At 44.8% G+C, this 15534-nt stretch overlaps 4 protein-coding genes across 4 annotated transcripts; 3 read left to right on the top strand and 1 right to left on the bottom strand.

Annotated features, from left to right (window-relative positions):
* The first annotated feature begins 1464 nt into the window (after positions 1 to 1464).
* On the top strand, positions 1465 to 4560 carry LOC122616647 (phospholipase B1, membrane-associated). Its single transcript, XM_043792182.1, has 4 exons — positions 1465 to 1690; positions 2625 to 2825; positions 3194 to 3991; positions 4116 to 4560. Exons 2-4 carry the CDS (start codon positions 2637 to 2639, stop codon positions 4389 to 4391), a joined length of 1263 nt encoding a protein of 420 aa, XP_043648117.1. The 5' UTR covers positions 1465 to 1690; positions 2625 to 2636; the 3' UTR covers positions 4392 to 4560.
* A 2845-nt stretch (positions 4561 to 7405) lies between these two features.
* LOC122617695 lies at positions 7406 to 8070 on the top strand. Its single transcript, XM_043793648.1, has 2 exons — positions 7406 to 7483; positions 7563 to 8070. The coding sequence occupies exons 1-2, from the start codon at positions 7420 to 7422 to the stop codon at positions 7874 to 7876; spliced, it is 378 nt and encodes a 125-aa protein (XP_043649583.1). The 5' UTR covers positions 7406 to 7419; the 3' UTR covers positions 7877 to 8070.
* Positions 8071 to 8812: 742 nt separating this feature from the next.
* On the top strand, positions 8813 to 11360 carry LOC122618620 (glutamate receptor ionotropic, delta-1). Its single transcript, XM_043795192.1, has 5 exons — positions 8813 to 9274; positions 9434 to 9773; positions 9915 to 10108; positions 10393 to 10694; positions 10748 to 11360. Exons 1-5 carry the CDS (start codon positions 8813 to 8815, stop codon positions 11358 to 11360), a joined length of 1911 nt encoding a protein of 636 aa, XP_043651127.1.
* Positions 11361 to 12620: 1260 nt separating this feature from the next.
* On the bottom strand, positions 12621 to 13894 carry LOC122618621 (leucine-rich repeat-containing protein 56). The gene is made up of 2 exons (XM_043795193.1): positions 13568 to 13894; positions 12621 to 13496 (listed from the first exon to the last, which is right to left on the bottom strand). The coding sequence occupies exons 1-2, from the start codon at positions 13892 to 13894 to the stop codon at positions 12621 to 12623; spliced, it is 1203 nt and encodes a 400-aa protein (XP_043651128.1).
* Between the last annotated feature and the right edge of the window lie 1640 nt (positions 13895 to 15534).

Raw genomic sequence — 15534 nt, 5'->3', positions numbered from 1 at the left:
ATCAAAAACTAAAATCATTGTTTTTCGTATTACCCCTAATATTCAACGTTTTTCCCACACGGTTTTTAGTATATTTACATTTGCGGTAACACTTTCAACATTTTGTCCTTTAATTACTAACTTATTTAATAACTAATAATATACTTGTGATAATTTTATTTTATTATTTATTAAATATAACTAAACTATTTTTCTTTCATTTTATACGGGCATTAAATTATTTACAGAAACGTTTTTTGATTTTCTTGAAAAATAAGAACAACATTTCCGAAAATAAGCACAAGGAAACTGATTAATAAAAGAATCCAATTTCCATAACAATCTAAAATACGGAAAGAGGGACAGAATCAACCCGTACTATTTTTCAATCCTTCGCATCCTCTAAATTCTTAAAATAAGTTGGACAATTTTCCTGCAGGATTTATTTTTGTTTGTCCAATTCCTTTAATACCAGTTAACACGCTGTGACTTTTGTGTAAATTGGTACGAATAAGTTTAACGACCATTTAACTATATTATTTCACACAACTTGAACTCCCCCAATTGAGTGATATCAGGCCCCACAGCTCTTTTAAGATGTGATGATCGGCACTTGGATGGATGGCGGATCATCCTCGAAAGTGCCATATAAGTGAGGCAAGTAAAGCGATCTCCGGACTGTCTGCCTACGTCATAAATCAGCCAAGAAGCCGACTCGACTTGATGTGGTGTGTGTCTGGCCGTGTTGCCGTGTCTTGACGGTTCCTCCGTGTCGATTGGGCTCGTTGATTTATAACAAGTTGCTGCCGCTTCTTCTCCAGATTCGTTGTTTGGCTTTAATTGCTTCTGGCCGTTATGATTGTATCGATACAAGGTTAGTCAATTGCACTAGGCAAGGCACAGGGTCTCGATTACTTGTATAGGAAGTGTTATTCGCGAGTTTGGACAGATCGGAAATGATTAGCTTGTTCCCGAGCCGATGCAAATGTACATTTATTCCTAGCTCTTTTATGGCATTCCCGGCCATTAAAAATCGCCATCGGCCAATTAGCGTCTATAAACGGGCATATCGTCTGGACCAAAGTCTGAGCTCTTCTATTTATAAAACGAATGCCCAGGAGGCCGCAAGGCATGATGACTGGGCTGGTTAGAATCGTGATCGCAATAGCCACGCATGACAGGTGTAATGGCAGCCCATCTGGATGGGGACTATTTTTATCGGCCCAACGAAAGTGAACATCACATTTAGCGCTTCGCAGTCGCGGCTTCAACCGGTATGTGTATGTATATGGTTGTGTGTATGTGTATGTGAGTCTGAGTCTCAGACAACCGATATATACGGCCATATATTCTTCTACTTTTGTTCTGTTTCGCCAGTCCCGCACATGCGATTATTGTGGTTTTGTTTTTAGTGGTATTCCATTTTATTCTATGCGTAGTCACCGACGACCGCTGTCCGCTGGGACTCCGTATAAAATCAGCATAATCAGATAGAATTCCCAGCAGTTCGTTCTAAGCCATCGACGGAGCCGGACGCTCATCGCGCTTTTGGCCAGGAATAATTGATCGGGACTTGCAGTTCCCCTCGCCCCCCAAGTAATTGTGCAATTCGTGTGTGAAAATAAGAATTGCAAAATTTACGCCAAAGTGAAATTCAATTCGTGCAAAAATTAGTCTGCTGATAATTGTTCGTGTCTGCGTAAGATAAGAGGTATGATAAGAAGGTATCATACGAGTATACGATTTCGCGTTGTTCTACATTTTCGCGTTTGCTTCCTAAGTCTTTTGTTTCGTGTGCGGCTGAAAGGAAGCAAATTCGCTTAGCCAAACGAAATTGAAATTTAAATCAATCTTTATCACAACTGGATTTGGCACGCTCTCTAGATGTCTTATATAGCTCTGCCTCGGTTTCCCCCTTCCTAGACACTTCCGCTTGCAGTCCAGTATAATTTGGATAATTTTGGCCATTTTCGGCTGCTTTGTGAACTGAACGTTTTATTTTTTTTTGCAAATTTAATGAACGTCTTAAAAGTTGAATGCATAAAATATGGTGTTGATATAAATCTTCATAAAAGCAGTAATAAATATTGAAACATATTTCAAAGGCAATTAAACGAAATGAGTGACTCTTGTTTTTTAAGTATTTAAAATTAAATAAAGTAACAAAGTAATTTTATGCGGTGTTAAGCCAGTAAAATGTGTGAGGAAAACGCTTATCCATAATTATACTTAATAATATGGTTTCTTTATTGATATAAGTATCTAAGCCATGCAAAGGTATTTCATCAAAAACTCTTCTCACCTAACCAAATTGATTAGTCATTTCGCTTTATATATTGCTCCACCACATATTTTGTACCATAGCAATCAATTAGCATAACGTGGTCAATAATATTAAATGCTGAAATGTTAAAATTAGTCGGCTTCAAGCCGACGAAGCCAAAACAAAAGCCCAAAACAGCCAAAGGTGAATAAACTGAAGGGGCCTGAGCGCGGCTTCTGTGTAATTTCTTGGCCAAGTTTGGGGAACTGGTTCAAAGTTGAGGACGTCATCAACGAAACCGAGAGTGTGTGCTGTGGAGTAGGGCTTGATTTTACAGACCTGGTCGAGACTTACACGGCTTTTATCTTATCTTTCGCCTCAGCTGTCTTTCGAGATGTCATCGAGTCGTTTAATTTGCTTTGGCCTGCTCTTCCTGATCACTTTCGGCCATGTGACGTCACAACGTACGTCACTGGACGTGGTTCTGAAGAACGCCTACAGACCGCTGCGTCTTCTGGGCCTGGCCTTTACTGGCCGATCTGGCGACGATCCACAAAACGTGCAGCGCGTGCAAATCGCGGGGGTAAGTCCACCAGATAATAATGCAACCATTGATCCGGATTTGGTTCGAATACTTTCCGATCATTATTTACTTTTCTTTGGAGTTTCAATCGTAATGCGGTCGGTATACTGTTATTTGATTTTAATTGGCCGACGGCACTTTATATGGAAAATGCCACAAAATGGACTGCCAAATAAAAAAAAGAAATATCAGACCTTTTATATCAATGTGCAAGCTAATTTGAGAATTCAGGATTGCCATTTCTTATGGATTTCTTCTTCTGCTTTGGATAAAGCAAGTTAAATTTCAAACTTTTCCATTTTTTAGCAACTAAGAACATAAATAATTAAAAATACTAATTGTGCGATTTCCATTTCGATCACCGACAGAAAACACAAAAGTCAAACCCCCGAACCCGAGCCCTGCTGGAGTTCTGTGATGCGGACCACGGACCCGGAAAAAGAAGCACGGAGCGGCCTACCAGTGTCCATCGCCTGCGACCCGGAGACATCGATGTGATTGGAGCAATGGGCGACTCCCTGACCGCAGGAAACGGCATCTTTGCCACGAATTTACTCCATGTGACCGTGGAGAACAGGGGCGTGGTGTGGTCCATTGGAGGACAGTACGACTGGCGAAAGTACCTGACGTTGCCAAACATCCTGAAGGAGTTCAACCCCAACCTGTACGGCTATGCGACCAAGGACGGCATCTCCACGGACCGCTCCTCGCGCTTCGATGTCGCCGAACTGGCCGCCATGTCCAGGGATATGCCGTACATGGCAAAGGTCCTGGTCCGGCGCATGCAACGCGATCCGAGGGTAAACATGACCTCAGACTGGAAGCTGATCACCCTCTTCATAGGCAACAACGACTTCTGCGCGGACATTTGCTACTATCCGGAACCGGAGAAGACCGTCGACTGGCACGAGCGGAATATGCTGAAGACCTATCGCTACCTCAGGGACAATGTGCCCCGCCTCATGCTGAACATAGTTCCAGCCCCCAACCTCCGGTTTCTGACCAACCTCACAGGTCTGCCCCCCACCTGCTACAGCACCCTGCGCTTCGAGTGTCCCTGCCTGATGGCCAAGGGAAAGGGTCAGCTGGACTATCTGGAGGGCATCATGAAACGCTGGATAGCCAAGGACTTTGAGATTGCCGACAGGGAGGAGTTCAACACCGAGGTGAGTTTTCCTCCTTGAAATAACTCCTATAAATTAGGAAACTTTTTAATACAAAATGAAATAATATTGAAAATTTCGATTTCAAAGCTTACTTACTTGAAGATATTTGCTCTCATTTTTTCAGACATTTACGATAAATGTGCAGCCCTTCTCGCAGTTCCATGACTTTCCGCGCACACGCTCTGGGCAAACGGATACACGATTCTTCTCGGAGGACTGCTTCCATCTCAGCCAGCGAGGACACGCCGCGGCGGCCAACTCCATATGGAACAATATGCTGGAGCTGCCCGGGGAGAAGAGTGGATTCGCCACCCATCTGTTCGAGACCTTCCGCTGTCCCAGCGAGATGCGCCCGTTCCTGATCACCCGGGAGAACAGTCGTCCGGAGTTCGTGATCTAATCCAAAGTGGGGCCCGTTCTCCTCCGTGAATTACTCCCTGTGATATCGCACCTAAGTCTTCTTCGCAAGCTTGCCTATATATTTGTAGTTTTAATTAGTCGTATGCCAAGTGTAAATACAAGACTTCGACGAGAATCAGAAAGTCAAATAAAATGATATTCTTGAACTACGTGAGTGAATTTTGCATGGCGAATTTCCATATAACTAGCATAAACGGTGGGCACGTGGATTTCTGTTGGCAGAGTATGGAAAACTTCTATGGGAGCTAGCATCGAGTACATGAGATCCATAATAATGAGACCATACATCGTTTGATTGCTTTTTTATATGCTAAACAAAACAAAAACATTGGACAGCCGGGTTGGAAATCGCGGCTTAAGCTGTGACGTAAGTTGTAATTTTATAAAACAGCGGGAAACAAAATTGGTCCTTTGAGTATTTTGAGTATACCCTTTTCAATCGAATAAGTTTCACCTTTACATATATAAAAGATCGCTTAACGCGGAATTTGTTCATTTTGACGACCGAAAGAAGTGTATCACGTTGTATCCCAAACTAATATCACCTCCTAAATAATGCCATAAACCTAATGAGTGCGTGAAAACCAGACACAAATAATAACAGCGTTCATTATGTGTGGCCTGTTATTATAATCGCCATAACAAATTGTGTCTTTCATGCTGCGAACGGAGTGAAGTGCTCACCTGTAAGATGGATATTAAAGAAAACGAATGGCCCATTAAGTGCCGGCCATAAGGCAGTCGTACATTTATTAAAACATCTTCCATCTCGTTATAAAGTTGCAAATCACCCCGTGATAAGCGATAAGCTGGGGAACTGTGGATGACACACGACAAGCCGACCGTTGATGGGCGCGTCATAAAACCTGTTACAATTTATATTTTTACTTCACTTTTCCAGCCAACGAGGCGCACGCACCAGCGAACATCAATAAAGCCGGATAGTAATTGACGTTTAATTCGGTGGCTGGACATAAAAGCCGACTTGGCCGCCGTTGTACGTGTTTGCGAGTGGGCTAATGATCTCCGCCCAGCCCCATTATTCCGCCTCCAACGGTTTCGCCGTGTGGTGCTAAAAGGTAGCAACAAAAATTGAGTAAACAAACACAAAAAAATATTCAACTATTATCGCATTTATTTCGAGAGCCAGCTTGTTGCTGCTTGCAGCATTTTAAAGCCGGCGCATCGGCATCGGCATCGGCATTGACTTTGAACTTGAGCTCCATTCCCCACATATCGGTCAGCACATTTTTGGGCTTCAATTTGGGTACAACACATACTTGTATGTACATATGTACACTTTATGTGGTTATGTTGTGGGATAGGTGCGAGGCATGGTCGACAAGTTTCTCGAGATATGCGAAGTGTATCCCATTTAATCAATATACTCTTACATAAAAAAGGTTCGTCAAAGCTGGTTGTCATTGTAAGTTGTCGCACATACTTTCAAAACAAGTCAAATATTGTACAAAATGATGTCTGATAAACTAGGCATTTCAAGAAATTGAATGCAACTAGCATATATAATTCACATAAGAATTATTCGTAATTAAAATGCTGTCCATTAACTGCACATAAAATAGGCAATGTTATTGCTATTCCAAAAGTTAAGCAACAGGTTACATGTATATGGCAAAAACAGAGATGTAGAATCTACACCAAGTAAATAAAGGAAAACGGCTACGCTAATGCAGTTTTCATTGCCTGGATAGTTTTAATTTCAACTACATATACTTAAATGCGTCTGGAAAGCCAGGTCACTAAAGCTCATACCAAACGATCTTCGATCTGGGATGGGTATCTCTGGATTGGGAACCGGACACTGTTTACCAACCCAAGTATTAATCAATAAATAATTATTAGTTTCAGCCGCTGACTGCATATAGTGAAGATATAAAAGTACAAATACCTGTTCTCGCCCCGACACTGTATTGCCAATAAATTTAAACTTGTTTGATTGGCGCCCATCACAGCGACACCTTGAGGTAAAAGCCAGCACTCTCTTAAAATACGATAGTTATCGTATAATACGAATGGTGAATAAATAATAATTATAATGCCCCGAACGGGAAAGGTATATCTCTTTTGCGGGGAAGTGGAACGGAATATATAGAACAATCAACTAATATTTATAAGATATTTTGTAGATGTATTAAGATTAACGTAAAAGAGAGTTCATTTGTTACCTACTGCAAGCGGACTTTGAACTTCTTTCAGTTCAAATGGTGTAGAAGATAACAATCATTTCATATCATTTGACTTAAATATGTAGAATATATTTATACCCGTTACTCGTAGAGTAAAAGGGTATACTAGATTCGTTGAAAAGTATGTAACAGGCAGAAGGAAGCGTTTCCGACCATATAAAGTATATATATTCTTGATCATCGATATGGCCATGTCCGTCTGTCCGTCCGTCTGTCCGTCTGTCCGTCTGTCCGTACGTCGAGATCTCAGGAACTACAAAAGGTAGAAAGTTGAGACTAAGCACACAAACTCCAGAGACATAGACGCAGCGCAAGTTTGTCGATTCATGTTGCCACGCCCACTCTAACGCCCACAAACGGCCCAAAACTGCCACGCCCACACTCTTAAAAAATGTTTTGATATTTTTTCATTTTTGTATTAGTCATGTAAATTTCTAACGATTTGCCAAAAAACTTTTTGCCACGCCCACAAACCGCCAAAAACTGTCAGTGTTAAAGACTCTCCTTCGCACTTCCACTAGCTGAGTAACGGGTATCAGATAGTCGGGGAACTCGACTATAGCGTTCTCTCTTGTTTTTATTTAAAATAAAGATTATTTTCCTAAGGTCTTTGGCATCATATAGTTAAAAGGCAAAACGAAGTGGTTTCAGGTATTTTGGTAATGAGCGAATGACCATAGCAGGGAAATAAGAAAAGCGTTGATGAAGAGTTCTTGAATTTTTCTGCTTACCCTGCACTCTGAATAATATATATTTCGATGCACTTTGGCCCGAGTTGCACATTTGCGGAAAATTCGAGCCATGAGAGACGACAACCAACGATTCCAGTTCCAACTGCAAGCAGTGGCAACAGTTTTCTTGTTGGGTAAGGTCTAGATTTGGATTTAGTTATTGAAAAATGTAAGATATATACAAATAATGAAAACTAATTCTTTCGATAACAGTTTCACAGCTCTGCTTTGCCCTGCCCTTTGCATCCTCGGGAAACGATATAGAAAGCGATGGGAACATTCAAAATTCTGCAAGTGGGCGGCCTGTGGATTATCACACGGTGGTGGGCCATTTCAAGGACTTTTTCATGTACCTGCCTGTGATGATGACCACGCTGAAGGAAACGATGTCAGGATTCCCCAAGTTCGCCGAGGGCATGCGCATCCTGACTTCTGGCAAAGGACGAGTGGACGGCGAGGATTGCAAGTGCAGCCAAAATGGACTGGGTAGCGCGGAACTCTTGGACACCAGTTCCCGATTTGGTTGACCCAGTCTGATGGATCTAATTACCCACGATCGCAGATACTGTACATATGCGCACATGGCCAATAAAGAAAAAGAAGCACAAAAAAAAAGTTCCCCTGATTTCATCTCGAATATCGCATTTTATAGCAGTTCGATGCATATCTAAAAAGAACAATTCTAGTTTAATCTGAAGAGGAATTTAATACAAAGTCTAGATTTCTGACAATGTAAGTAAAGTATTCAGAAAGAAAAGCGCAGTTTGTTACCAAAACCCAAACCTATAAATTATAATTTCCTAGTCATTAAACAAATTCGGTCATATTCAGTCGGTAAAAAAATAACTTATTTGTTTACCAATGTCTTAGAGGCTTAGTTACCTAATAGGAAAATCGATTCTGGGACGTAATTGGGAAAATCAAATAGCTCGAAAAACCATCATGCTCTTGAAAGGTGAAATTGGTGTGGTACTGACGACGCAGTCCAGACATAACCTATTTTCGCTGGACTTGAACTAGATACATATATAGATATATATTTACATTTATTTTCTTAAGCTGTTAGCCAGCTTATTAGCCAGACCCCTGGGAATGGTCACCACCTGCCCGACATGGAGTCCAATCAAAGCCTCGAATCTGCATTCCACTGACCGAGGATGGGGTGAAAGTTGTGACCCCCGAAAGGAGCCGCGCGTTCCATGACCCACTGTCATGTTTGCACTTGTCATTATTGTTAATTGTATTTGCGGGGTGACCAAGCATACAGGGACCATATTTACAAAGCAAGCCGAATGGCCGAGGCGGGACAAATGTAATTCAAAGTTACCACTTTCCGTTTCAGTGAGACACGCGGCGTTGTGGGGAACGCAACAGCGGAATGCTGTCCAGGAAGCGCAAAAAGCGGAATTACTAGAGTAGCAAACACCTATCGCGCATAGGAAGTACAGTACCAACTCGCTTCAATGGCCACTGGCATCGAGCTGCTGGTGGCCGCCGCCCTCTGCGTCGCCTGTCCGCCGCAAAACGAGTCCCTGCCGCCTAACCTAGTCCAGCTGGGCGAGTACGGCAGCCTGTCCCGGACCACAGAGCTGCCCATCGATGGGGAGGCCACGGATGCCGGACTCGATGCGGGTCCCCCCGTGGAGACGCTGGCGAACATTATCAACAAGAACGAGAAGCTGCGCGCGATGCACGATTGGATCGGGGGCAAGCACCTGCGCATCGCCACCCTGGAGGACTTTCCGCTCAGCTACACCAAGGTCCTGGAGAACAATACCCGTATCGGCCTTGGAGTCTCCTTCCAGATCATTGACTTTCTCAAGAAAAAGTTCAACTTCACCTATGAGGTGGTCGTGCCCCAGGACAACATCATCGGCTCCATAGACGACTATCCACGCAGCCTCATTAAGATGGTAAACAGCAGTGTAAGTGTCAGGCGGAGATTGGATTTTGAGACCCTTTACTGATACTATTCCTGAAGCATTATTATTCATAATTTCCTAAAGCATATAGACAGTCGGATTATTCCTTAAAGCCCTTGTAACTTGACTATTCTTTGACGTTCCAAATTCGATACCCCACAGGAGGCGGACTTGGCGGCGGCCTTCATACCCTCGCTCTCTGACCAGCGCAGCGTCGTCTACTACTCCACCACGACGCTGGACGAGGGCGAGTGGATAATGGTGATGCAGCGTCCCAGGGAATCGGCTAGTGGGTCCGGACTGCTTGCGCCCTTTGAGTTCTGGGTGTGGATCCTGATCCTCGTCTCTCTGCTGGCCGTTGGGCCGATCATCTACGTGCTGATCATCCTGCGGAACCGGTTGACCGGCGACGGCCAGCAGACGCCCTACTCCCTGGGCCACTGCGCGTGGTTCGTCTACGGGGCGCTGATGAAGCAGGGCAGCACCCTGTCGCCCATCGCAGGTGGGCTGCAATTAGGTTAAAGTGCAATCGAGCGGTTAAGATAGCCATCGGTGGGCGCTAATGGCCCACTGATTGCATGCCAAGCGGACCGGGGACCCCGGCAGTTTGTCGTTTCATTAAGCTCATTGAAAACCATTGCAGACTCGACGCGGCTGCTCTTTGCCACCTGGTGGATTTTCATCACGATACTGACGTCCTTCTACACGGCCAACCTGACCGCTTTCCTGACCCTCTCCAAGTTCACGCTGCCGTACAACACGGTCAACGATATCCTCACGAAGAACAAGCACTTTGTGTCCATGCGGGGCGGTGGAGTGGAGTACGCCATTCGAACGGTGAGCGGGATCCCTTGGGATTCATACACGTTGATAGACATAGGAAGACCATGAACATATTGATTTTCGATGGTGCAAATAGCTCAAGATCCCAAAATAGCTGAAATTGGTTGTTTAATTACATAAATTAGCATACCCGGAAGGGTTTTCCAAACTATTTCGATGAACTCAACTCGCATATTTACTATCACTTGCTTACCACGGGTTTCATAGAATATACGGGCATACATTGTTATAAAAAAGAAAACAGCGTTTAAATATTTATCCGTCCCTTGTCCTTTTAGACCAATGAATCTTTGTCCATGCTCAACCGCATGATCCAGAACAATTACGCCGTATTCTCGGAGGAGACCAACGACACCTACAACCTGCAGAACTACGTGGAAAAGAATGGCTACGTTTTTGTGAGGGATCGGCCGGCGATTAACATAATGCTGTATCAGGACTATTTGTACCGAAAAACAGTCAGCTTTAGTGACGAGAAGGTCCACTGTCCGTTTGCCATGGCCAAGGAGCCGTTCCTGAAGAAGATAAGGACCTTCGCCTATCCCATCGGTTCGAATTTGAGCCAATTATTTGACCCGGAGTGGGTGAGATGACGCCTTAACCACACGGATAATTCGATTTCACACTTTGCAGACTGCTCAAACTTGTGGAATCCGGAATCGTGAAGCACCTGTCCAACGGGGATCTCCCCAGTGCCGAGATCTGTCCACAGGACCTCGGTGGAACGGAGCGACAGCTGAGGAACGGCGACCTGATGATGACCTACTACATTATGCTGGCCGGTTTCGCCACCGCACTGGCCGTCTTCAGCACGGAGCTGGTGTTCCGGTACGTCAATAGTCGCCACGAAGCGAATAAGTGGGCGCGCCACGGGATCGGACGGACGCCCAATGGCCAGTCGGTGGCTCCATCCCGCTGGGTCCGTGGCTGGAGGCGATTGAACAGTGGGCACGGGCAGCTCCTGGGCGCCTCCACCCACGGCCAAAATGTCACTCCTCCGCCGCCGTACCAGAGCATCTTCAACGGCGGAAGTCACGGGGAACCACTGAATCGATGGCGCCGTCCTCTTGCAAACGGAAATGCCATTGGCAACGGTGTCCTCCTGGGCGGCGATTCCGAGGGTGGTGTGCGGCGTCTGATCAACGGGCGCGACTACATGGTATTCCGCAGTCCAAATGGTCAGAGCCAACTCGTACCGGTTAGATCGCCTTCGGCGGCCCTCTTTCAATACAGCTACACCGAGTAGATATTAAACAAGGGCATTGATGGGAAGGTACCCGAATTTAAACCGATTAATTGAAAAACCCTCTATATGACAGGTCAAATTAAACCGTGGAAATAATTTAACTGGGTGTTTACAGAGTTTTTTATCTTTTTGCAGAAATGTATCTGATATTAACATTACATTAACAATATTAACTTAAAATTATGTTTTGTTTTGATGTGAGATTCGATATATATATTAGATTCTTCCCATCACTCCTTACATTTATGTGCAAACTACATCTGTGACCACAGCACTCGAGGCGTAGACATCCAGTAGGGAAAGTGTTTAAATAAAGTGCACTTATAAATTATAGGCCGTTACTTTCAATTGGGGTCGATTAAATAGCTGTTTATAGAGAGTAAATGGCTTTCACGTGCTACAATAATTAAGCTTTATTATTATTGAAAAACAAAATCGTTATTCAAATGACTCAGGAGGATCCCACTGAATACTTACGACTGGTACTTATTGGCTCTCCACCACATAATTAAAAGAAGAATAAAGAATACTTACATTTAACTGCATGCAAAATAATGCCCACAAACCACACAAAACTGTCACGACTACACTTTTAAGATATTTGATATGCCAAAGCATTTTGGCCATTTTTGGATTTTCTTTTTGGTTTCCTTCTTTGCTAACCAATTTGCCACTCAAATCTCCAAATATCTTCCTAACCCACCCACTAGCAAAGTAACGTTTATCTGATAGTCGAAGATCTTTGTCCTGCTAATCGCACAAAAAAAGTGAGAGAGCAGGAAACCTAGCCAATGTCAGGAGCTAATTAAATCGTAGTAGTAGTTGTAGTAATTATAATAAACAAATTATGGCGAGCAACTGTGAGAACTAGCCATCTAAGCCAAGCTAAGCAGTAAAATTAGAGTGGATCAGTGCAGCAAAACGATAACTTTCATAGCTCCACTTTCTCCATAATTCCTCCATATACTGAGCTTTTTAAAAATGTTGAAATTGCAGTGCTACTACATCATCTCAGGTTAGTTTACCAATTTTATAAACCGATCAAGTTGATGATTTGGGTTGGAACTAAATAACTTTAGAGATTTACAAATATTTTAGCTTTGAAGTAATTGTGTGAATTTATTTTACAAGCACTTAAGCTTGATAAATGTGTTTTTTTGTTTCTTGTATAACCAGTGTTAGCAGGCCGGATTTGAAACCCTGATGCAGATCGTTTATTATATTATTTTTTATAAAGTATTAGCTTTTCTTCAGTGTAGTCTAGTCTAGCGTGGACTGTGGGCTGAAGGCATAAGTAGATGATTGGACGTCGAGGCTACTGTTGGAGGAGCAAGAGCTCATGGATGGCGCCCGGGTGGATCGGGCCGAGGAGGCGGAAGACGATCCGCTGGAGGAGGAGGAGCTGACCCAGGCGTGACCACTGCGCCTTCGCCGCTGGCGCACCAGGCCCAACACCGATCCGGCCACTGGAGTGGATGCGGAACTTGCCGACACTTGGCGCCGGATGGCGGCATTCAGGGAGATATGAACGGGTTCCGGAGCAGGTGCCGTGTTCGGCCGTTGGGCAGTCGTCTCTGAGCCAGACTCCAGATCACTTGAGGTCGCGGATGCGGCCTCCTCCGTCTCCACTGGAGCCGGCTCGGTGTTCAACACCCGTCCATCCAACAGTTGCAGCGTGGGCACACTACGCGCCAGAAGCGAGCGGTACAGCGGCAAGCGGCACACGGGATTGCCCTGCAACTCCACCTCCTGCAGCTGGGGGCACATTCCAAGGAAGGAGAGCAGGCCCAGCTCACTGATCCGGTTGTTCCTTGCCTTCAGAACGCGGAGATGGACCAGCTCGGCCAGAGGATCCACCCGTTGGATCATGTTTCCATCGGCGATGAGAACCCGGATGGCCGGCAATCCACTGGTGCCGTCGAAGCTGTTCAGGCCGCAGTTGCTGATGTCCAGCCGGGTGAGCTGGAGAAGTCCGTAGCCCAGGTCGCGCAGGGAGCTCAGCACACTGCCACTCAGGTCGAGGGCTTGGAGGCGCGGCAGGAAGAGCGACAGGCGGGACAGGCTGACTGTGTAAGAGATCACGCGCAGACGCACCGACTCCACCGCCTCCAGATCCGTGCGTTGAGTCACTCGTCGCTAATCGAACAAGACGGGAATACCACTTCATTACTTTTAATTCTCGTGAGAGAAATGCAAATTCGACCCACCAGTAGCTCGTCCAGTGTCGGTTCCGGGCCCTGTTGGGGCAGCACCACGGGCAGCAGATGGACGAAGGCCGGAAGGTGCTGTTCCTCTTCGGCGATGGCCAGATCCCGGTCGAAGGAGTTCCGGCGGGCCAGTTGGCGACGGTTGAACTGCATCCGCTGTTGCTGCTGGGCGGGATTCTGATGATTGAGCCGCAAATCCGGCGGAGGCATCCGGACCTGGGCCAAGGCGGCCGGACCCGGCGGAGCCAGAAGGATGGGCAGCTCCGCCTGGAGCGAGTGATCCGGAGAGGACTCCAGGTAGTCCGTAGGAGCCTCTAGCAGTGGCATTATAAGATTACAGTGCAATACCTGTTTCTTCAGTGTCCTGTTGTATCTTGGCTGTCGTTATTGACTTAACAACACAAGCGTTTCCACTGGCAACGCTTTTTGGTGGTATTGTCTCTTCCCATAACATTCATATAAACCAATTCCCTCTACTTGTAAGTTATCTAGTTAATATGGTTAACTTATGGTCAACAAGTTTATGGCCCTAAAAAGTTGGCAACAGCCTTGCAACATTTTAGCTTGCCAATAGATCATTGCAATGATTGAGAGTAGTAATAATTTTTGGCCCCATTTTTCATAAAGCTTTAATTAATGAGTCTTAATATTCCGTTTTTAAAGTACGAGTACTGTGTGAATAAACTGTCAATTCGCACCGCTATTCCACTATAAATCTGGCGAAAGGATTCCGTTTTATATCGATCTGCCTTTTTGCAGCATTTCGTGGCGCGCCTTCATTCCACCACAACAGCGTTGGCTTTTTGGCAATTCGCCCACTGACGTCAGTGTGACGTCATGGCCGTGACGTTCGCACTCAAACTGTCTACCACCGACTTCCTTTTCCTTTTTCTCTTTCCGACTCTCTCTCTCTCCCAGGATTTCTGTCTGGCTTGGGAGAGCGGTGAGAGTTTTTGGTTAACTCTGTCCAAAGGCTAATGCACAGGATAACATGTGATAACCAATTCTAAACATTTATTTGTAAAATAGCCAACAAACTAAATAACTCAAGGTATTCATTTGCGACAAAAATATCGATTCTCAACTAATTGAGTTTCTACAATAATTATTTTATTTATGTTGCATATTTTGTAATATAGATATATATTCTGGATCCGCCCGCATCGCAGACTTTTGCCATTTCAAGGGCCATTTGCTAACGCCAACGCCAGAAGGCATCTTTGTCTGTCCCGCTCTCTCTCTCTCTCACTCCCCCTCTCTCTCTATCCCGCGCTCCTTAGCTTTACTATAATCCAATTTTCCTGACGCCTGTCAAGCTTTTACCGGCTTTTGTGAGTTTTCCACTGGGCGGAGGGAGGTGGGTTGGCTCCTAGGGGAGGCACTGTTGTTGTTTTGGTTTTGGATGGAGCTTTTTCCATTGACGTCATCAGAGGCGAAAGCTGCGCAGTGAGCTGACATCCTACCACGCATTTATCGATTGCACAGGGCAGAAAGAGCGAAGGAGAAAGGTAGAACGAGAGGGAAAGAGTGATGGAGATGGGAAGGAGAGAGAAGAGAAGCGTGGGCGAATTCGGTTTTTGCAAAACATGATGTAGCAGAAGGAGAGAAGGAGAGGGAATAATAGATTACAAAGTAATCACAAAAATGTATAAAATTATATTTACTAGTTAATTGTTTCCACACATAGTTTTAAAATTCCACCCAATCAACTGCGAAGTTTCTCCCAGTGAAGCACAGCTGCATTTTAAGTGTGAGTTCAGGTGTTGCCAATAAAATCCCATCTCCTGCTCGCACATTTTTATAGATGCCTAAAAATAGAATTTGTCAATAATGCCAACCAACACAGGCACAAGCATACACGCACACACACACACACTTTTACAAAAACACCTGCAATGTGTGGGTGCACAGACACGCACTGTTGACGTCATTGTCCTTAAAGCTCTAGCACTTTCTCTCGAACGGTT

This window comes from Drosophila teissieri, chromosome 3L (assembly GCF_016746235.2).
Source record: "Drosophila teissieri strain GT53w chromosome 3L, Prin_Dtei_1.1, whole genome shotgun sequence".
Taxonomy (NCBI): domain Eukaryota; kingdom Metazoa; phylum Arthropoda; class Insecta; order Diptera; family Drosophilidae; genus Drosophila; species Drosophila teissieri.
This window is presented reverse-complemented; position numbering and strand designations above follow the sequence as displayed.

Coding starts and splice junctions, on each gene's coding strand:
- LOC122616647 (XM_043792182.1), top strand. CDS start 2,637: ATGTCATCGAGTCGTTTAATTTGCTTTGGCCTGCTCTTCCTGATCACT. Junction 2,826..3,193: donor AGCGCGTGCAAATCGCGGGG/GTAAGTCCACCA, acceptor GATCACCGACAG/AAAACACAAAAGTCAAACCC. Junction 3,992..4,115: donor GGGAGGAGTTCAACACCGAG/GTGAGTTTTCCT, acceptor TCATTTTTTCAG/ACATTTACGATAAATGTGCA.
- LOC122617695 (XM_043793648.1), top strand. CDS start 7,420: ATGAGAGACGACAACCAACGATTCCAGTTCCAACTGCAAGCAGTGGCA. Junction 7,484..7,562: donor GGCAACAGTTTTCTTGTTGG/GTAAGGTCTAGA, acceptor TTTCGATAACAG/TTTCACAGCTCTGCTTTGCC.
- LOC122618620 (XM_043795192.1), top strand. CDS start 8,813: ATGGCCACTGGCATCGAGCTGCTGGTGGCCGCCGCCCTCTGCGTCGCC. Junction 9,774..9,914: donor CACCCTGTCGCCCATCGCAG/GTGGGCTGCAAT, acceptor AAACCATTGCAG/ACTCGACGCGGCTGCTCTTT. Junction 10,109..10,392: donor TGGAGTACGCCATTCGAACG/GTGAGCGGGATC, acceptor TTGTCCTTTTAG/ACCAATGAATCTTTGTCCAT.
- LOC122618621 (XM_043795193.1), bottom strand. CDS start 13,894: ATGCCACTGCTAGAGGCTCCTACGGACTACCTGGAGTCCTCTCCGGAT. Junction 13,497..13,567: donor CGACACTGGACGAGCTACTG/GTGGGTCGAATT, acceptor TTGTTCGATTAG/CGACGAGTGACTCAACGCAC.